Source organism: Perognathus longimembris, chromosome 18 (genome assembly GCF_023159225.1).
Source record: "Perognathus longimembris pacificus isolate PPM17 chromosome 18, ASM2315922v1, whole genome shotgun sequence".
In the NCBI taxonomy this organism is placed as follows: domain Eukaryota; kingdom Metazoa; phylum Chordata; class Mammalia; order Rodentia; family Heteromyidae; genus Perognathus; species Perognathus longimembris.
Genome location: NC_063178.1, coordinates 2,512,763 through 2,534,832, shown reverse-complemented (window position 1 = coordinate 2,534,832; position 22,070 = coordinate 2,512,763). Strand labels below are relative to the sequence as shown.

The 22,070-nt window shown below is 55.0% G+C and overlaps 1 protein-coding gene across 1 annotated transcript in view; it reads right to left on the bottom strand.

Annotated features, from left to right (window-relative positions):
• The window catches only part of Ryr2 (ryanodine receptor 2), a 285,298-nt gene that overhangs the window by 114,258 nt on the left and 148,970 nt on the right, over nt 1–22,070 (bottom strand). Inside the window, 15 exon segments of the mRNA XM_048367485.1 lie at nt 916–1,059; nt 1,061–1,727; nt 3,371–3,597; nt 4,938–5,024; nt 5,355–5,514; nt 7,286–7,446; nt 8,550–8,664; nt 9,290–9,642; nt 10,194–10,402; nt 12,751–12,925; nt 14,126–14,337; nt 18,449–18,596; nt 19,936–19,986; nt 19,988–20,096; nt 20,474–20,557. Of these exon segments, the coding sequence (XP_048223442.1) occupies nt 916–1,059; nt 1,061–1,727; nt 3,371–3,597; nt 4,938–5,024; nt 5,355–5,514; nt 7,286–7,446; nt 8,550–8,664; nt 9,290–9,642; nt 10,194–10,402; nt 12,751–12,925; nt 14,126–14,337; nt 18,449–18,596; nt 19,936–19,986; nt 19,988–20,096; nt 20,474–20,557 (2,902 nt within the window).

Here is a 22,070-nt window from a genome sequence, read left to right as displayed (position 1 = left end):
CGCGGGGCGGGCAACGCCCTCCGTCCCCCAGGAACAGGGAGCCTCGGGGAGCAGATGGGGCCCCGGAGAACGCGCCGGTGGGGAGAGTTTGGGACGGGACAAGGCAGGGTGGGACGGGACGGGGGGGGGGGGCTGGGGTGACCCCACGTCCTGTGGGTGACATGTGCCTGCGGACACAGGGGAGACACAAGGAAAGTGCTCGTGAGCAGGCGGGAGAAAGCCAGGAGACAGTGGAGCCAAATTCAGAAGGTGCAAGAGCCCAGCGCTAATGGCTGCACCGGTGAAGTGTCCCAGCCACTCGGGAAGCTGAGACCTGAGGACCGAGGCTTGAAGCCAGCGGGACAGTCCCTGAGATTCTTTAACTACCAAAAAGATAGAAAGAAAAAGAAGGGAGGGAGGGAGGGAGGGAGGGACCTGGAAGGAAAGGAAGGAAGGAAGGAAAGGAAAGAAGGGAGGGAGGGAGGGAGGGAGGGAGGTTAAAGGAAGGAAGGTGGAAGGAAAGGGAGGGAGGGAGGGAGGGAGGGAGGGAGGGAGGAAGGAAGGAAGGAAGGAAGGTGGAAGGAAGGGAAGGAAGGGAGGGAGGGAGAGTGGGAGGAAGGAAGGAAGGAAAGGGAGGGAGGGAGGGAGGAAGGAAGGAAAGGGAGGGAGGGAGGGAGGGAGGAAGGAAGGGAGGGAGGGAGGGAGGGAGGGAGCTGGAAGGAGAGCTTTGGACCAAGGGGTAGAGTGCTACCCTTGAGTAAAAGAAGTGCAAGGACAGCACCCAGGCCCAGAGCTCAAGCCCCAGGACTGGCCAGAAATAAAATAAAATAAAACAAGAACCGGAAAGAGGAAGCGAGCGAGGCGAGGCGGGGAGGAGGAGGGACGGGGGCCTCCGCAGCTTGGCGGCGGCCGGTGCCGAGACGCCCGCCCGCTTACCTGCAGTTTCACGGGCTCGGGCAGCTTCATCTGCAGGAGGCCCTCCTTGGGCCTCTTGACCGCTCTGGCCTCGTCTTCCCCTTCCAGCCTGGCGTCGTCGGCAGCGAGCCCCGGCTCGGGCCGGTCCCCCCGCCGCCGCCTCCGCCTCCTCGGGGCCGGCAGCCTCCTTGAACACGCTGGGCTCGATGAGCTGCAGGAGCTGCTTGAGGTCCTCGCTGTGGAAGAGGCCCATGATGAGCAGGGTGTAGAAGAGCTTGATGAGGGGCACGAAGAGGAACTCGGTGGTGCCCCCGACGGGGTCCCGCGCGCGGAGGCCGCCCTCCTCCACCGCCTCCGTCAGCATGCGGATGGTCTTGGCCTTCAGGACGTCCAGCGGGAACTCGGGGCTGTGCTGGTAGCCGTCGCCGCCCACGCCCACGAAGCTGGGGGAGGAGAACCGCATGCGGGGCCGCAGGGAGGTGCTCAGGCCGATGCCCGGCAGCCCGTGCTTCTTGCGCGCGTCGGGGAACAGCGTGATGCTCTTGGTCTCCTCGGTCATGGGGACGATGAACTCGCTGTTCATCATGAGCCGGGCGGTGGCGTAGGAGCCCAGGTGGATGTCGATGAGCAGGTCGTAGTAGCCTGCGCGCAGCAGGCCGGGCATGTACTTGCTCTCGATGGCGTAGAGCAGCTGCGGCTCGTCCACGTGGCTGCACAGGGCGTGGGCCACCCGGTGGTTCCCCAGGGCGCACACGGCCGAGTAGAGCCGCAGCGTGTGGTAGTGGAACCTCAGCAGCTCCTCCTGCTCCGTCAGCTCCAGGATGTCCACGGACCTGGGCCGGGGGGAAGGGGGAAAGAGGGCAGCCCGGTCAGACGGCGACCACAGACGGACGCTCGGGAGCGCGGGAGACACCCGCGGACGGCAGGGGCTTTCAAAAGAGTCCCGGGAAGAGATGCCATTTCCTGGACGTGTCATTTCCTGACACGTCTCACGTTTGCAAGTGACTTCTGAAAAATGAAACAGCTATCGTGTTTGACGCGGCAGACGCTATGTTGAAAATGAGCTGTACAGGGATGGGAAGGAGAAACGGGCAGAGAGGGGGGGGAAAGGGTGACACTGCCCAGAAAGAAATAGAAATCACCTGACTCCTGGAACCGGAACCCTTCATAGTAACAATAAATATATATATATATATATTTTTTTTTTTGGCCAGTCCTGGGGCTTGGACTCAGGGCCTGAGCACTGTCCCTGGCTTCTTTTTGCTCAAGGCTAGCGCTCTGCCACTTGAGCCACAGCGCCACTTCTGGCCGTTTTCTGTCTATGTGGTGCTGGGGAATCGAACCCAGGGCCTCATGTATGAGGCAAGCACTCTTGCACTAGGCCATATCCCCAACCCATAATAAAAAAATATATATATTTTTTTTGCCAGTCCTGGGCCTTGGACTCAGGGCCTGAGCACTGTCCCTGGCTTCTTCCCGCTCAAGGCTAGCACTCTGCCACTTGAGCCACAGCGCCGCTTCTGGCAGTTTTCTGTATATGTGGTGCTGGGGAATCGAACCTAGGGCCTCGTGTATCCGAGGCAGGCACTCTTGCCACTAGGCTATATCCCCAGCCCCAATAAAAATATTTTTAAAGAATCACTTCTGGGTGGTTTATAAATTACCATCCACTTACATTCGTACATTGCAAATTTCAAGCACAATTCTGACTTTAAAAAAGTACTTAACCTCATGAAAAAAGAACCATAAAATTAAATTCAAGTACAATCACTCGAGGCCAGATTACAAAAAAAAACCAATCTGATTATTTCATACAAAGCAGGTACATGTGCAAGGCATGAACGTATTAGCTGGCGAATGTTCTAACTGAATAGTTTGGTATTTTCAGGAGTATTACAACTAAATGCTGGCCCAGGAAGCTCAAGAGACTCCATTTCCAATTGACCAGCAAAAAAAAAAAAAGCCAGGCTGGTGGCTCACGTGGCAGAGCGGCAGCCCTGCACATGGGCACGGTCCTGAGTTCAAAACACTCGTATTAGCATTAAAAAATAAGATGAAATGTACGTACTACTCAATTTACCTATTTAAAATACGTAACTCAAGGTTTTTGTGATGAATGGAGATGTGTAACCCTAACCATAAACTACACACAGGCCATTTCCATCACCAAGCCCTAAGCACCCATCCGCCTACCTTCTCTCCTCAAGGACCCGCTCGCAACAAATAAGGCATTAAAGAAACACAGACTTCTCACACAAACGCAACGTCCAGGTCCTCCGCAACCAGCCTCCTTGGCTCACTGTGTCCTCGGGGCTCTTGGACTGTGCTCTGGATGCCAGTGTTTCATTCAAATGTCTCATCCCACCCGCCATCTATGCCCCAGGTGAGACACACGCACACACACACACACACACACATGCTGTGCCGGGCGGACCCTCGCCATCCTCCCACGCACGTGTGTGCCCGCAGGGCTCACCTGTTCTCCTCGGGGATGTGCAGGGACATGAACTGCAGTGGGTCCAAACACTGCACCAGCCAGCCCTGGCGCTCACTGATGCGAGAGACATCCACCTTCAAAAACTGGTTGGGCATCCGGCTCCACAGGACGTGCGACAGGAACTGCACGTGCAGGCGCGGCGGGCACTGCGGCACGGGGTTCTTGTGCTCGCTCTTGAACAAGCCCGCCGAGAGAGGCATCACGTTCTAGACCGGGAGGGAGACGGAGAAAAGAAGGACAGCGTCACCTCCCTTGGGGTTCCTAAACCCGAGACACAATCCTTCACGGGAAAGAGCCAGTGCGGATGAGACATGCTACAGACCCCAGCTCAACACGAGAGAAATTGGAGTGAAGAGCTGAGAGAGAGAGAGAGAGACAGAGAGAGAGAGAGAGAGAGAGAGAGAGACCAGCTGAACAGGTAGGGCAAGCAAAGAGGTTTCGGAACGTGCTTTTCCAGGATCTATTCTGCAAATGCCACTGTCCATAGCCACGCCTCCCTCGGGCAGGGCGGGCCCCCGGGGAAGCTGGCAAGGCCGTAGGACACAATTCAGTACCCAACCCCTTGCACTAGAGACCACACCCGCACTGTTCTCCTGGTCCTCGCTTCCCAGCCGTTACACCAACTCAACACCTCAACCCACTTATCAAAGAGATTGGGATCGGGCTGCCGTTGACCAACGCAATTTGGTTCTCCTTCACCTCCAACGGGCAACCGCAGCCAGCCTCAGCCCTCCGATCCCCTGGAGGCCTGGCCCCCCTCTGCCTGAGTCTGTACGGCGGGGTTCTCCCCTCCACCATGCTTTCCTCTCACCCGCTGCCTCAGACGCTGCCTCAACCAGGAGTCAAGGGCAGCCGATGCATGACGGACGTCACGATTCCCAGCAAGGTTCTCTTTCCTTCCACATGGGTGAGTGTGCACAGACATGTCATACATGGAACACGTACATTGATGGAGTGGGTAAAGCATGTATAAAGGGAATTTTTCAAAAATTTTATATAGGGCCCTCTCTGGCCTCTCTGATTGCACACTGATTGAGTTACTTAACTTCTGTGTCCTCACTCCCTCTGCCAAGAGCTCTTTCTCCTAGCAAATGTGCCTGTGGCTCCCCGGTTAGCAATCAACCTAACTGTGCCTCATCTTTTCCATCCCCTGGCTCTTCCCTACCCTTCTCAGTTGCTCTTTCACTTAAGCTTCCAGAGATCTCCATCCATGCTGCTGTGTAAGTGACAAAGTTTTCGGTCTTTCTGTGTGTTCACCAACTCCCCCGTGAGTTCAGGGGGAACCTGTACTGTAGACAATTAGTCATTTTTCTGTTCTGTATAATCCTACTGCTCTTGAATAGTATACTGAAGACAATCAAGGATAAACTCATTCAAAGTGTGTTACCAGAAAGAGATTGTCCAACACAGGTACACCCCCTTCAAGAACAACAATGTGTTCAATCCATGTTGGTGTAATAAAATACCGGATCCTTTTCAGGTATACATGCTAGCAGGCCCTTACAGAAAAGAATACGATACAACACTAGGATTGAACCATCCTTACCTTTATTCTTCCCAGCTCAAACTGGAACACATTGGGGCTTGTAGCTTGTGCAAACACAGCAGGAAACAATTTTGTGCTTGGCTCCACCTTAGACAAACAAAAGCATTTGCTAGTGTTAGATAAGGGAGGAGATAGAACAACTAGGAAAAACCTTACACAAGCCAATATTTTCCTTCCCCTCAGAGCAACATGGTTTTGCCCAGAAATGGCTGAAGAACGTCACAACTGTGGGAACATCTTGGCGGGCACATGCTCATTCCCCTGAATGGTTATAGCATTGCAGAGTGTTGAGAGACGTCTAAGCATACACCATTAACTCCTTTTCTGCTTCCATTGTCTCTAATTTTCAACCTCCCACCGTGTCTCCCCCTGCCGTTCCCTAGAGGTGCGAGGGCACCACTGGCCACAGCCACCTACCTGGTAGTAGGTGCTCAGCTCCTTGCCATTGGCGATGAACGTGAGCAGCCCGCTGGCCGCATCCACCACACAGCCGATCTCCAAGCCGTTGTTGTTACGGCCTTGCCCGGGGCTCATGCTCTCGCCTGCACACACCATGTAGCAGTTGCTGCGTTTGATGCTGGATTGCCAGAATAGATAAAAAGCAAACTCACGTTTTTATCTTGGCATGACCAACAGGTGTGAGAGAAAGCATGTACATCTTGCAAAACTAAAACCTAAAATATGCTGTGCAAGCAACAAGCTCATGCGGCAATGGGGAAGTGCACAATGGGCCCGGTTCCATGATTCTGAGCAAAACTCCATCGACTGCGGTGGACGTTCCAAATCAAGTCTCTAAATTTCACAGGCCAGTGGGTCGGAGCCCAAGAAGAACTGACCTGCACCATCTCCCTAAAAATACTCAAACCAAACTGGACCTTTGTCTGGGATTCAAAAGAGTTTCAACAATTTCATAAGCATCCCAATTTGAGTGTGCATCTCTTTCTTTTTGTTTTCTTTAACCACTTGTTCTGAGAGAAGAAATACTCATTTCCAGACACAATCAAAAGTCCTTATGCAGATTCTCCGTGAGCCATCAGCGATTCAGATAGATTTAAAATTTGGCTACCATGATGCCCCTTTACGGCTGGTGGGCTGTTACGAGAGACAGAGCTAACTTGCATAGGAGAAAACCGGTGACATGAGCAAACGTTCACCTTTGGTTCCACTTGCACCAAAACCTTTGTTCGAGATGGAAGCAGAGTGACGTACTTGGAGCCCAGCCTTATTGGAGCCTGTCTCGCCCTGCCCTGACAACAACTAACACCACTGGCAAAGAAAGGCCGACAGCAGGCAAGCGGGAGGGAAAAGACACAACGGCCAAGGTCACGTCCATTCCAGATCATCCAATGCAGGCGGTTTCTTTGCGTGAGCTCTGTATGGTCCACTGGTCTGCCCTGCTCTAAATCCCCTACACAAAATCACCTGTTACTGTTACTCCAGCCCGACTGCGAAGTTGTTTGTTTTTTTTTCCTCTTATACTGTTGCCATCTCTGAGAACTGAATGCACTCCCAAGAACTGTCCTAGACCACACTGGCCGGGCCCTGCTACGAACATGAATGTAAGGCGCCCGGCTCCCGGCTCCCATCTCAAGCGCCAAGTCCATTGTGTTGCACGGGTTACAACCAGAGTGCGGGACAGCGAGGTTCCCCGTCACCCAGAGGGAGGGGAGAGAAGAAAAGCAACGTTATGGAAGACTCATTTCTGAGACCTGTCGCAGCAGGTCAGAGAGGAGGCATGGGCACAAAAGAGAGAGAGAGAGAAGCGAATGGTCAGATCTTCCCTTGTCTCATTCTGCAAGGAAGATAGCCGTCTTCACTGTGGGGAAGGTTCGGTTTCAGTTTGGTTTGTTTTACAAATGGAAAAGGATGGCACAGAAAGTGTAAGTGACTTACCCAATGCCACACAGCGAGTCAATGGCAAAGCTGAGGAAAGAACCCACTACTCCTCAGTGGAAGTTCAAAGCTGTGCACCTCGTCTCAACTACCAGCCCACGTTCCTTCACAGTGCCTCCCCCCACCCCATCCAGGTCCCAGGGTTCGTATTAGACCACGGGCTGTATGCCTCATCTCCACCCAACTCTCATCCCTACAGCCGAGGCTAAATATTGAGAGCCCACATCTCTAGTCACGACACCTAAGCAGTATTTAAGTCCTGCTTTCCATCGTTTTACATTCCCTGCTGGTTTGTAGGAGTAACAAGAATGACACTGTTATCAAGGGCTTCACTGTTTTATTTCTAGGCATATCCAAAACAATCAAGTAAGCACCTAGGTTTAACCGCTGCTGTTTTGTTTTTGTTTTTGTTTCCAGAGGTCATTCGTTCAGGTCAAACTCCGAAAAGAACAAACCTTTCGTGGACTTTTCCCTTCTCATCCCCCAGGGTGACGGTCACCGTCCGGACTCGGTCCAAGTCAAAGCCGGTGTCGTGCTGATGGAAATCAGACGTGATCCAGCCCACCCAGACGTTCGCGGGCTCCTGCCCAGGGAAGATCCTCACTGAGTAGTAATACTGTCGAGAGAACAGCGGAAACAAACACGTGACATCGTGTCCTCTGCAGGGACGTGGACACCATCATGTCAAGTGAGGTAAGCCAGCCTCAGAAAGCTAAACACCTCCTGTTCTCATTCACCGGTCCAGAACAGACCGAGAGTAACGGTGGCGATTGACGGTGAGGAGGAGGATGGGACATAACATACAAGGGGAGCTATCTAGGAGGGGAGAGGGAGAAGGGGGAGGGGAGGAGAGGACACTGATAGGGAAGAATCTGAGGAATCACTTACGTATATTCATGTGTGTACACATATGCACATATACATGACCACAGCACACTGGAACCCACTGAACACTAAACAGTGCTCGTGAAAGGGGTGAGGAGGAAGGGAAGAAACGTCCATGCTAAGCGGGCGGTGTGAGTTTGCTCAAAGTGTCTTGTGTGGAAATGTGGAAATGCCACAATGAAACCCCTGGTCTAGACTTAATCAGAAATAAAATAAAGAAAGAATTCAGATCTAGCATGCGAGCTTCAAACACGGAGCACTCGACAACAGACACAACTCTGGACTCTTCTTTTCATTTTGGTACTTCAGGGATAAGTTGATTTGAAATTTTCAAACGTCAGTGGACAAGATCTGACTCCTTACAAAGCTTGGTGAACGATCTGCTTTGTTGAGACAATCCCGGAAGACGAAAGAAATGACATGGACTTAGAAAAGACAAGAGACAAATTAAAGCTGTATCCAGGAATAATATTCGAGGCGTCACTAAGGATATGTTCCCTGAGTTAGCTCTCTTACGACAAAACAGCACGGTGGCGCACGCGTTTCTGTGTTTTCCATCCTCACGGCGTATCTAAGCCTACGAACCCCATCATTATTTTAAGAGTGTTGCCTGGCTGAGCACAGGGGCACATGTTTGGAATCCCAGCACTGGGGAGGCTGAGTGAGGAAGCGCGAGTTCAAGGCCACCTTCAGCTTATTGAGACCTTGTCTCCATAGCGAGTGTAGCGCCGAAGGCCACGGGTCCCCGCGTGGTGTGCGAGGGGGAGCGCGGAGTGACGGGCAGGGGCGGGAGCGCACGGCGATTGGCCGACAGGGGCGCTGGCCAGCGCGTACCGTGGAGGTGTGCATGAGGTACTCGTAGTCATCGCGATCATCGGCCAAGACGTCCTCGGTGAGCCGGGCAGAGTGGCTGGCGCTGTAATCCGGCTTTGTTCTTCTAAGTAAAAATCTGGAATATATGAGAGGACAATGATTTTTTTCTTGTAATGTTTTTCTTACTTCATGTGGGATCCTGTGATGGGCTGCTCGGTCTCCAGCCGGGTCCTCCACGCTGCCCGGGGGCGGGGGGGGGGGGGGGGCGGGAGGCCCTCCGGACACACAGACTTGGCTGTCAGCCGGGGCTGGCGCTCCGCTGGTGTCCACCGGCAGGAGGCGAGGGACTCGGCTGAGCCGCAAGGAGGCCCACGGAGCCCCCACCACACAGACGGTCTGACCAGGGGCCCATGGAGCCGCGTGCGGGAAGCCCTGACTTAGTACGAGCAGACGGCGACGTGAAAGGCGAACAGCACGCTCGCTACGTTTTAGCCAACAAGGCCCATGTGCACCTGTTAGGGAGTAACTGACACACACTATGTCTGGGCTAACAAATTAGGAGGACGGGAGGTTTAATCTTCCCCTATAAAAAAAAAATGGGGGCCAAAAAAATTATTAATACAGGAAGAAAGGAAAAGCAAAAAATAGAAAGGAGAGAGGTAGGAGAGGAATAATACTTAGGAAGCTCGTCCTGTCCTCTATCACCGCACCCGCATCGTGGCCACTCATTGCAAGCCACTGTCACCACCGCTAATAATGACCTTTGCTTCAGGCGAGAGGGCTTCTCCTGAGCATAGTCCTTATGGTTATTAAACTCGGACTTGGTGGCTTCTTTGTCTTTCTCGAGGCGGTCGGGCACGAGGTGGCCGTGGGCCGTCTTCATGAGAACCTCGAAGTCAGAATCCGCGTCGTAGTCTTCCAGGTCGTTCTTGGGCGCGAAGAGGCCGGCGCCGGAGAGGCCCCCGGGCACGGTCTTGGAGAAGACCTCGGCGCACTCGATGGGCATGCTCAGACGGTAGAACATGATGTCGGTGGTGCTGTTCTGGGAGCCGAAGGACTTCTGGGTGACCTTCAGACACGGGGACGTGTCGGTGGTGCCGTCGATCCTGGTCACCTAACGGAGGAGGAGGAGACGTTAGTTCACAGTCGCATCGCCGCCGCTCGCTTCAGAATCCCAGCCCCAGCTTCACCGTGACGGGGACGAGCGAGCACAGAGGCCTCCATGACGGAGGTCAGCGTCCCCCCCCCCTCCCCACCCCACCCCCCCGCCCCGGCCCAGCCACGCATTCGGCAGAAGGAACCCAGAGCTTCCGAAAACATTTTCAAAATAATGTGTCTGCACAACAAGAGCCCTTAGCGAAGGAACCACCCGCTTATGGATGGAAGCTTCTGGAACCATGCGCCCACGTCACATTTCTCCCTCTCACGGCTTTGTTTGGATGCAAGCGGCAAGAAACTGAGCAGCGCGAGGAGAACGTCCCCCGCCCGCCTGCGGGGTTCTGAGGAAGCACCCGTCCCCGCTCTGCTGCGGGTGGACGGGCCTGTGACGGCCCCCACGCTGGGTGGGCGGCAACCCTTGGCCCCCAAAGACCGCTCCCAGGGAAAGGAATTTCTGCTCTTCCTCCGGGGGGTCTGACTCTTTTTTTTTTTAAAGGAAACACAAACCTCGATGTGCTCGTGGTTGGCCGGCACCTGGAGGAACTGCGGGAGTCTCTTGCTGAGCCACATGGTGATGTCCCGGTTGGTGTTGACGGCGAACGGCTCGTAACCCTCCTGCAGGCCACAGATGGTGAAGTATTTCAGGGTGCTGACGTCCTTCCCGAAGTTCATCCTGCCCACTTGCCCCACTCCGAGGCTACACACGGGAATGAATCCTGGGACGGAAGAAAAGAAAAGTCACGAGCTTCAGGACAGTCAGCCAAAGACCCTGTGGGCAGAGTGTTGTGAGCGGATGGTTCCAGGACTCTGAGCTCGGAGCCGGCCACCAACCCCCCCCCCCCCCCCCCGGGGAGGATGACAATAACAGAGTGAAGAGACGTGGAGAGAAAAGGAGATCTGACTTGGACCTCATGGTTTCCTAGCTGTGGGCCTTCCATGAGACCCTTCTACCAGCCGGGCTCTTCTGTAAAGTCAGAAACCGGAGGGGCGGCTGCCTTTTGCCTTGCTCTTCAAGTTGCTGAACAGCTTGATTTGTGGAGACACCGGCGAGCCCGGGCTGTCAGCTCCTTCTTCGATAACTCCAAGAAGACCGGAGGCAAGCATTTAAAAACGTTCCACAGCCACGTAGCTGGTTCTGATCTTTGAGAAGCATGTTGGTTCTTTCACTTCTGAATGAGCATTCAGAAAGATCCATCCATGTGCACGTGTGCTATATGTGCACACGCACATTGGCAAGGACCCAGGGGACAAACCCACAGGACAGTTCAAAATCTGGCAGAGGATGGGGTGAGCACATACATCAGTCTGCTCTTGAGGAAGGAGGAGGGGTGACCAACATTAATGATCCTCATTGTTTGAATTCTTTAGAAGCAATTGTCATCGAGGGGTTGAAATGGTCACCTGGGGTGACAAGAGTAAGAAGATAATTTGGGGGGGGGGAGGGAGAGTCTGTGGACGCTTCCTTCCTTTTTCCTTTCAGTGACATTCTGCACAAATGTGAAATAGCAAGAACAGTAAACAGGTGGTCCACAGACTTCAGAGGAGCTAATGGGATCCTTCTAATGTGCAGCTCAAATATGTAGTGGATGCTAAGAATTGGCCAACGGCTAATAATGGTTTTAAAACCCCTTATTTATAAATGTCAGGCCTAGGTCTATAACGCACTGCACCGGGTGACTGTTCTTCAGCTCTCTCGAGAGCATGAGGTGCCTCCGAATACTGCGTGGAGAAACACTAAGTATTGGCCTCAGTTCACATTTAATCATGCGCAAAACCTCTGACTGCCACAAGTTTAGCTTTAGTTACAAAAGACCTATAATAAGTATTACTGTCGATACATTATCGATCAATATAACGAGATTCCAGGAAATAATAAAGACTATTAAGCTCAACCAGCACAAACAAGTTCACAAACCAAACAAGTTCATAAATGACATCAAAGTAGGATAACCTATTGATATCAAACCTATAGGTGTGATTTTTTTTCCATGAGTAGGACCTCAGCAGCACACACCCGTAGTGTAACACAATAAAAACCTCTACAGGTGCACGTAGCCTATGGCGATTGCGAGCCCTTACCCTTGCGACCTTTTCCCCCTCCACCTTCACCCCAGTTCCCTTAACTGACACCCTACGGATAGCAAAGCCTACTGATCGCTAAGCAGATGCCATCATTTGAAGAAAAAAAACGCTGTGAGGGTGTGTAAAGCAAACACAAGCTCAAAATACGCCGGGCGCCTGGGTTTCTGGAAGCTTCTGATGGAAGACATCATCCCCAAATACTTTTTTTTTTTTTTTTTGGCCAGTCCTGGGCCTTGGACTCAGGGCCTGAGCACTGTCCCCTGGCTTCTTTCGCTCAAGGCTAGCACTCTGCCTCTTGAGCCACAGCGCCACTTCTGGCCGTTTTCTGTATATGTGGTGCTGGGGAATCGAACCTAGGGCCTCGTGTATCCGAGGCAGGCACGCTTGCCACTAGGCTATATCCCCAGCCCCCCAAATACTTTTGTTTTAAGGAAATGAGAAGAGAGAGGCTGTGACCCAAGGCTACACAAGGACACAGACAGACTCAGGTCCCGTGGATCCCCTCCCCCCCCCCACCCCATACAAGGGGGGACCTCCCTCGGCTCGGCTTCCGGGAGAGGAATTCCCAAGTCGCTCTCTCGAGGTGGCGGGGACTGGCTGGCGTCGGGGGTGGGGGTTTCAGATTGTGCAGCGGGGCCGCTGGGAGAAACGCTTGCCCTTTGGAGACCCTGCTCCGGGTGACACGCACATGTCTACACTGCAGGCTCTGCGCCCCGGCTTGCTCCGGCTCTGCCTCCTCTCATGCACGCCCTCTGTGATCTCGGCACCCCCCGAGGGCCTGGCACAGGGGCACAAGCGACTGGCTGGCCCAGGAAGTCCCCTGAGAAGCCACCCACCGCGGATGGAACCGCGTTGAAAGCCAGTCCTCCCTCGTCAACACCCTAGCGAGGACGCGTCCGCAGCTGGACCACGAGGAGGACGATGCCTCGATACGGGGCCCCCCGGAAACAGCCCCGCGCCCCCCCTCGCGCGGCCCACTCACCGTCGCCCACGTCGAAGTCCTTGAAGGCCAGCTCGGAGCCCGCGTCGTCCAGCAGGACCTCCCCGTTGAGGGTGAACATCATGGTGTGCTCGTTCATGTCCACCATGCAGCCCACCACGTCCCCGGCCTGCCACGAGCGCCCGTAGTGCTCGTTGCCCTGGTGCCACCGCTGCGCCTGGGGGGGGGCGGGAGGGGCCTGGGTCACGGCCAGCCGGGGGGGGGTGGACACGCGGTGGCCGCCGCCGTCCAGCCACCCGCACCGGCAGAAACCGGGCGTCAGGCCGGTACTGTGAGCATCCAAGCAACAGCGCAGCCTTTCCGTCCAGAGCCCCCTCCCACCACGAGACCAGCCAATGAACACGACTCCAGAGCCGGGGGGCAGAGAATGCGCCACCGGAATAACGCGCCCCAACGGTCACCTATGGCAGAATAAATCCCCTTCCTCCCAGCCGGTGGCAAGACTTGAAAAAAACAGAAAAAGATTTCTTAAAGCTGTTTGGCTCCCTATGAAAACTACAAAAACTTCAAACCCAACCTGAAAGTATTCCCAAGCTATCAGCTAAGACCTAGCTAGCCAGAAATGGAATGGGGGGTGCCAGCCTCTCCTCTACGCGCGCAGAATGGGGGTGCCAGCCTCTCCTCCGCGCGCGCGAGGGAACTCTCGGCTCGGAAGTGCATTTGAAACACAGTGGTGGTTGATGGGAATTTGGGGTCCCCCAGTATATTTCCCTAGTTTGCAGAGACTATTAGGCCCTGCTATGTCAGACAATGGGCCTCTGGAATCACCCGGTGGAACAACGCTGTCTCTCCTTCTCCCCCCCCCCCCCCCCACACCCTTGTGTCTGTCTGTCTGCCTCTCTGTCTGTCTGTCTCCTCCCTGTGGCTCTGCCCTTGTCTGTGGTCTGGTTGGGGGGGGGGCGGGGTAACAAGCCCTTTGTGCCCCTAGGAGGGTCATCTCGGGCTTCATCAGCCAGGAGAGGAGTGGGGACTCCCTTCCAGCCCATCCCCCGGCTTTCAGAACGGGCTGGGTTTGCTGCTTTGGGGCCTCCCTACTCTGTGGGTACACAAGGAGGGTCGTTAGGAAACACCCAATGCGACTTCTGATCCACATGGCTTTACCCGCTTCTCATGAAAACGTTAAGGTTACTTTGTATCTCTAAAACAAATTAAAAAAAAAGAAGAAGAAGAAGAAGTGGACACTTTTCTTCTGAAATTGGAAAGGGGATTCCGGAAATGTGCGGTTCCCAGGCCCAGGGTCGGGGCCCGGGTGTCCCGGGTCGGGCTCGGGGCTGGGCGGCTGCGGGGACCCCCGGGCACACCCCCCGCACCCCCAAGCCCCCCCCCGGGCCCCCCCCCACCCCGCCTCCCCGGTCACCTTGAAGCCGTCGAAGGCGAAGGCGCGCTCGTCGGAGCCCAGCTCCAGGTCGGGCTGGCAGCCGGGGCGGCTCCAGCCCACGCGCATGTCCCCGGCCGACACCGCCTCGAACTCGAAGTACCAGCGCCCGCTGCGCACCGCGTACGTCTTCTCGGCGCGGAAGATGCGGAACCGCTCGCCGGGGCCGCCGCCGCCCGCCTCGGCGCGGGCCGCTGCGGGGCGGGGACGGGGGTGAGCGGGGCGGGGGGGGGGGCTGCCCCGCGGGGACCCCCGAACCCCGCCCGATCCCCGGCACTGACCCCCCTCCCCGCCCCCGGCTCCGCCCCCCGCCCCCGGCTCCGCCCCCCGCCCCGGCTCCGCCCCCGCCCCCGGCTCCGCCCCCCCGCCCCCGGCTCCGCCCCCGCCCCGGCTCCGCCCCCGCCCCCGGCTCCGCCCCCGCCCCCGGCTCCGCCCCCCCACCCCCGGCTCCGCCCCCGCCCCCGGCTCCGCCCCCCGCCCCCGGCTCCGCCCCCCGCCCCCGGCTCCGCCCCCCGCCCCCCGCCCGGGCGCGCAGGACGAGCCGGTGACCTGCCGGCCGGGGCGCACCCCTCCCTGCTCGGAGAGGGAACGGGGTGCGTGCGGGGCCTGCGATGCGGCGGGGGAGGGGGTGGGGGCCCCCGCGGGAGGGGACCCCGGGAGGGAGGGCCGGGCGGCCCGCAGTGGGCCGGGCGGCTTCACCGCACTGCAAGCGCCCGGGGCGCCGCCGCCAGGGGGCGGGCGAGGCCCAGCCGCCGTGCGAACGCTCGGAGAGCAGCGCGAGGGCAGGCAGGTGTGCCCCAGCCCCGCATCCAAGGGGGGACCTCACCCGCCCCGCCACCCCGCCATCACCGAGCAACGCCAACCCTGAGGACACCTGGGGGGAAGGATAAGCTCGCCCTCCTTCCGTAAGCTTCAGAAGACGGTGGAGAGGACACCCCCAAGCTGGGCGACACCCCCAGGCTGGGCGACACCCCCAAGCTGGGCAACACCCCAAGCTGGGCGACACCCCCAAGCTGGGCAACACCCCCAAGCTGGGTGACACCCCCAAGCTGGGCGACACCCCCAAGCTGGATGACACCCCCAAGCTAGCAAAGCTCGGACTGCCAAGCTCGCCCTTAAGGCAGAAGCAGCCTGGGTCTTTCTGGAGACGGGGAAGGAGCTGAGGGCTGGGATTCGTCGCCGGGGGGAGACCTTCCATTCCACCCACCGGCGGCGCTTCCACCTTTCAGACGCCGGCAGCAGCCCCAGGATGGCCAACTGCCAATCAGCGCTTTTCGTCTGATCCTCGCTTACCCATGGCTACCGGACTCAGGTGGCTTTATACCATTACATGTGTCTTATATAATTTGTTTATAGTTTCCATTCCCACCGTCCTTGTTCTGGGGCGGGGGGGGGAGGGGGCAAGAATTAAAAATCCCAGTGTCTGCAAAACTTCCCAACTGGTTTCCCACCGCCCCATGCCCTGCCCTCCAATCTGTTCCGTGCCACTGTTACCATAGCTGTGTTGCCATGGTAAGCCGCGATCACACGCCACGCTCTCGCTCTACAACTTCTGGGGCTGGGGCTTCCTCCGACGTGTGCGCATGCGTGCCGAAGGATCGGGGGCTGAGCTGGGCTTTGACGACCTTCCGCACCGTCTGAATCCTCCCACCACCCCGCACTCAACCCCCTCCCCTACGCCCCGCCTCGGGGGCACGCTTCCCTCCGGACACTAGCCTCTACCTGACCGACACCGTGATCCCTCCCTCCCGTATCTAATCAGAATTTCCCCTTGTTCCTGACGTCACGCGTCGGAAGCGACGAGGCCCTGGCTGGCTGTGGGCGAGAAGCAGGGTCTCCCAGCTGCTGTGGCGCTCACAGACTCACCCGCCTGCCCGCCTGACTCTGACGGCATCCCTGCACGAAGACAAACGTCGGCCACCTGCCCCCCCGGCTCTACCCTAAGCCCTCAACGTGGAGCAGACCCGGGCAGCAGTGGAGAGCTCGCCAACCCGCTCTCCAGAGTTCCCACACATTGCCAGGCTGAGTGGAACCCTCTGTGTGGACCCTGTGGCCCTGTCACCCTAGTCTACCTCCCCTGCCGCCCCCTCGTACACACCCTCAGTCCCCACAAGGAGGCACAGTAGAGTTCAGGGTCTGTGGATGGAAAGCGAATGGACATGGTGCCCAACTAGGAGTGTGTGAGTACAACTCCCTCCTCTTCTTGAAACTCACCCAGTTCTCAAGAAAGTAGGTGACCGTGAGGTAGCGGCCGCTGCCCACAAGGTTGTCAGGAAGACGCAGTAACAGTGGTAAGTAGCACTCACTACCCTGTGTCCTCAGAATTACATCGTACTTATCCAGCACCATCTGCAACTAATTGTCCCTAAATGGCAACTGGTCCGATGTAATTGAAAGCAGATTAAATCTTTCAGTGATAATATCTTTAAGATGTAAATATCCGTGCTTGTCCAGGCATACGACACACATTTCTATCTTGAACTCTCAAGGTTATCATTAAAGCCATCAGGAAGTGTTTCTGTGAGTGGCGGTAACCCAAATACGTGCGGACATATATTGTTCATAGGAAAAGGACATGGAATCATGTCAGAGGGCTGGTGGGACTGCGAGAAACAGAATTCCTCAGTACTGTGTGCTCGGGCCGCAGTGACAACACAGCTAACCCGGCAGCATTGCGCTCCCGAGAGGAAATACAAGACACCGCCACTCAGAACCCCGGCAGGTGACCGTGGGAGGTGACATGATAAAGAAGCAAATATCCAAAAGCTTAACCCTAAAACCTCACAGTGAAGATCTACTGCCTCTTCGAAAAGATTCATGAAATCCATCCCTAGGAAGATTGACAAAGACAGAAAGAGAGAGGACACAAAGTGATCGATATCGGGAATGAGGAATAGGTCACTCCAGACATGAAAAGTAGAAGAGATGGGAGATTAGAAATTGCCACATTTTTGGCATATTAAATACCTCTCCTAAAGAAGACATCTCCAGACCCAGAGGGTTAAAATGATAAACCCTATCGAATATTCAAAGAAAGAAATAACACAAATATGTTCAAAACTAGGGGAAGAAGGAACCACTGCTTAACATGTATTAAGAAGCCAGCTTTACCCTAATATCAAATCTGATAGAGATATTGCGAAAAAAATAAAACAAGAATAAATTAAAAGGAACAAAATGCACAGGACATACCACGCTCGTGAACTGGTAGACTTAATATTGTTCAAGTAGCAATTCTCCACAAATTAAGTGTCTACAAAGTCAAGCATAACTCAATAAAATCAAACTGACAAGCCTAACCTAAAATATATGTAGATGCATACAGGGAGAGAGAGAGAGAGAGACAGACAGACAGACAGAGAGACAGAGGTAGATTGCAAGACCTTGTTTGGTATCAAATCCACTGTAAGGTGATATACAGTGTGATCAACTCTTAAAGAGAGCCGTTATGTAGGTAAATGGAACTCAGTACACCCACTAAAAACAGAAGTCACTTATCTATTTGGATAAAAATGTCAAGATAAAGATGGGAACCATCAGCTCACTTCCGTGATCCTAAATAGGCAAGATGCTGAAATCTGAGGACTGAGATAGAAAGCCAGCCTGAGCTGACAAGTCTGAGAGACTCTTCTCTCCAATTCACTAGCAGGAAGCCAGAGGCAGACATAACGGCTCAAGTGGTAAAGCACCAGCCTTGAGTGGAACGCTAAGGGACTCTGAGGTTATGAGTTCAAGCACAGAAAACAACAACAAAAGACAAGATAGATTCGTTTGAAAAGAACAATGCTCCGATCATTGCACAAGTGGACATCCATCCGTATTTAAAAGAAACAAAAAACCTTGGCCTTCACATCCTGAACAGAAATTAATTCCAGCTGGACTACCAACCTCAATAAAAGCTAAAATAACAGAGCAGTGAAAACCTCCCTGCTTGGAACGGAGGAAACACTGGAGGACGCAGAAACACACTGGCAGCGGATGTGCAGGGGGGGGGGGGTCCCCGCAGGACATGTGGGTGCCGGTTCCTCTCGTGCATAAAACTGGCAGAATCCCCCAGGGTGAAGCGTGTAAAACCTGCGGGGCTTTGCTGGCTGTCGATTACACTTGCGTTGTAAAACATGCATCCTGCCCCCGAGAACTTTCTGGATGAGTTTGCCCGTCCTTCCATCCCAGGGTGTCAGACTCTTTGGCAAAGCTTTCTACGCCTCTGGGCCCCGGCGCCCCCCACTCAGGCCAGAGACGCCCCGCCCTCGCGTCCTCTTCCATTATTTAGCCTTAGGGAACCAGCACAGAGCCAGGCCGTACCGTGGTCCTGGTCGGGGGCCTCCAGGCTGTAGCCGTAGCCCAGCAGTGTGCGCACGGCCTCCCGAAGGCTGTCCTTGTTGGATTTCTTGGTCCGGTCATCCAGGAGGGTGTAAGGCACTAGGCGGGGGTTTCTCCTGTTCTTTACGTCCTGCCGGGTGGGAACAAGGGCAAACAGTCATCAAAGCTCTGCCAGAAGCAGACGGAGACATCCACAGCCTCGAGGGGTTACCAAACACCGTGGCGGTCACCGCCGTAAGCAAATGGAGGAAAGCCCGGACTTGACACGGCCTCTCCACAGAAAGCAGGGAGACGAAGGACAGTAACGAACGCCCACCGCTGGCCGTCGGCCACCGTCCCGGGCGATGGACCCGCCGGGAGGACTCCGCATGGGTGCCGCCCACTGACAAGGCCAACCAGGACCTGGCCCTCTTCTGCCTCACAGAGAGCACACACGCGTCCGTGTACACACTTCCGTGCGTGCACACGCACACAGGTTCATGTGATTCAGAGACCAATTAAATCCCAAACAAAAACGTCATTTGGGGAGAAAACCAAGCCATAGTTAAGTCACTTTTATTCTCCCAAATGGCAGAAGCCACTGGATTAGAAGGATTTGGGAAACATACTTTTTTTTTTTTCAACCAGCAATTCAGTTCTAGACGGCACCGCCTTCTACAACGTTGAGCAGGGGTCTGGATTCGAGCATCTAATAGCCACAGTGAACTTTATCCATCAGGCACCAGCGATGGTGGAAACCACACAGCCCCCTCTTTGGCAGATATTATTTATTTACCAAAGCTAAATAATTTGCTAAGAAAGTTCATGGTGGCACAGGTATCTGAGTAGCCAGAGGATTTCACTGAAAATAGTACCCCATCATTGAGGGATGAGGCTAAAGCCCGCTGCTCTGCTCCTGTAACCCCTACTCAGTGACCATCAGCTCCCCGACAAGCCCCTCCAAAGGACAATAACCATCGTGACCTGCTCCCCGACTCTGACATCCCGAAAACGTGTCCTAAATTTAACAAAACCCCCCTGGTGAGCATCTGACCAGAACAGAGGCAAGTCTGCTTATGGTCGGCCCTTTATCCTGAAGAGCACCGTCGACCAACGCCTGAGTTATCCTGAATAAACAAACACCTAAAGGCCGCTGCCCCCCCCACCCAGGGCCGGGTGCAGCACACAAGGCAAAGGTCACACGTGGAATTCCGACACGCCGACACCTGGTCCCGCGGGGGAAGGAGGAAGGCACTGCGCATCCGCTGTTACCATTTCATTTTAGTATTTCAAAGCCCCATGGGAACACGCCATCTCTGAGGGAGAAACGCCACAGGACCTGGCCGTCCCGAGAGCTCGGGCAGCGCCATTCCCCGAGTCCAGCCCCAGGCCGGTGCTTTGATCCAGCTGTGACTTACTCGCTCGCCCAGCCCCAGAGCGGAGCCCCCTCCCCCTAACCCCCTCCCTCCCTCCCTCCGTCCCTCCAGTACCTGCTGGATGCCGTAGGTCCAGCCCTGACGGATGCGGTCCCGCGCCCACACGGTTGTGCGCGTTCTCGGCCAGCTTGTCCACCATGGCTTCCTGAGAGGACGTGAGTTTGATGAAGCTCAAGTCCATGGGCGCGGGCTTGTAGCCGCTCGTCAGCTGGTAACTGAGAGGCACACGGACTTCAGAGTCATTCCTCAAGCGCAGTGTCACTCAACAAAAGCAAATGAGGGCATAGCAGTGCCGCCAGGAAACATCCTATTCTACACAATGACACGGAAACGTGGACACACGTTCACACGCGCGCGGAAAATAGCACGTGACAATCACACGCTCCTCAAACACTTGCTGCGCTTCGTTTCTTCTCCCTCTAGAATATGGTGGATCCGGCCGCTCCACCACAGACTTCAAGTGCTCCCTGGTGTCACTGAGCTGTTTGTACTTGGGGACCCACTTCATGACAGCTTAAGGTGTACAAGACACGTGTGTGTCTACCGAGGGTCCCATGGGGGTGTGACAGGTGCGGGCGCCTGCCTCACTTACTTCTTGGGAAGCTTCATTTTCTTCACCTTCTCTTCCGCGTGCTCGTCGGCTATTCCCACGTGACACCCCAGCGCCAGCAGCGTCCTAGAGCGCAAAGGCCGACGTGAGTTACCAGGAAGCCGTCCTGGGTCCAACCATTCCCCGGTAGTGACTATCACCACCTCAGGACACATGCTTCTGGATTTTAAGCAACAGGAAAACGTCTTTGTCCATAAATTACTTCCTCCTAGAAGCTGAGACCAGACATGGAAATGGCACAGGAAGAAACCTCCCGAACGTACAAGTCTCCCAGGCCCTTTTCCATGCGGCTGTCTCCTCTCACGAAGGCACCTGCGTGAGTGATTCTCTTACACCCCGGTGGCCGGGGCCCTGCAGATGCCACGCCAAACACCAGAGTTTCACCGAGGGTTCTAACTGGACGCAAGTGATATTCTGGGAGAACTTTCTCATCGATGTGTTGGTTTATTACTTCGCAAGATTCAAACAAATGAGATCACCGAGCAAAAGCAAATCAAGTTCACAAGCCAAAACCCTGTGCGGCATGGAGTGTTGAAGGCATTATGACAGCTGTCACTCAGGCCCTAGGACAGCTCCACCATGTGCAATCTCCAGACCACTGAGAACAAACCCGAGACTCAGAAAGGCTGCACCTCACAGGGACAGCCCGCTGGTGAGGGCCGTCACCAAGGGCCCCCCTACTCCAGGGGGCAGCTACCAGGAAACAGATGAGCCCCAGAAATAAAGCCAGCAAGCACCATGCTTCCTTTGAACCGCTGGACTCGGACAAAGTGTAAGGGGGAGAGGAAAGATCCAATGCCACTGAATTTGCAAAGAAGCGGGTGAAATCAGCTCACGGCAAAACCATCATGGACACCATGGTTGCTGTAAGAAACAGCAGTAGGGGCCGAGAAGGAGACGGGATTATATGCACGCACTTGGCAAAGGTTCAGCATAATGAAATGCACGAAGAGGGAGCTCTGCCTTCCAGAACGTACCGAGCCATGGCTGGTCTAGCTGTCAATTTCCAGAATGATAAGGAGCGGACTGCAAGCTTAAGTCAATTATGTTGTAAATGCTGAGGGATAATGAGCTTTCACGAGTTACAGGGCTGAAAGTAGCGAGCTCACTCGTGTCCCGGCCACAAATGGAAACAGGAGATGCTGAGCACAAGGACAGGCTGGGCCGGAGCGGTACATCCGGCATGCCTTATCCCGGGCCTTATCATGTTAGTTCTTTATTGTCTTGATGTGGATAGATTCCTTATTCCTCAAGGAATCAGGCCAACCTAAACCAACGCTCTGGGCTTCCTCTGACTCGCTCCATCATAATGACTCTGCACCTTTTACACTAGGTGCTTGAGTCCAAATCCTCGAATCTAAAACGTTATTTAAGGTTTACGTTCTAGCTCCTTGGAGCAATCGCTTCACTGGAAATTAGCCCTGGCTCTTGGCAAGCACAAACCCAACAAGAACGGCCAGGAGGAAATCAGAGGAGGGTATGTATGGAGAACTCCCTGAACAAAGTCACTTCTGTAGGACATGAAGGGATGGAGAGAAAGCAAAGAACAAGATTACACCACTGTTTTCTGAACTTTTCG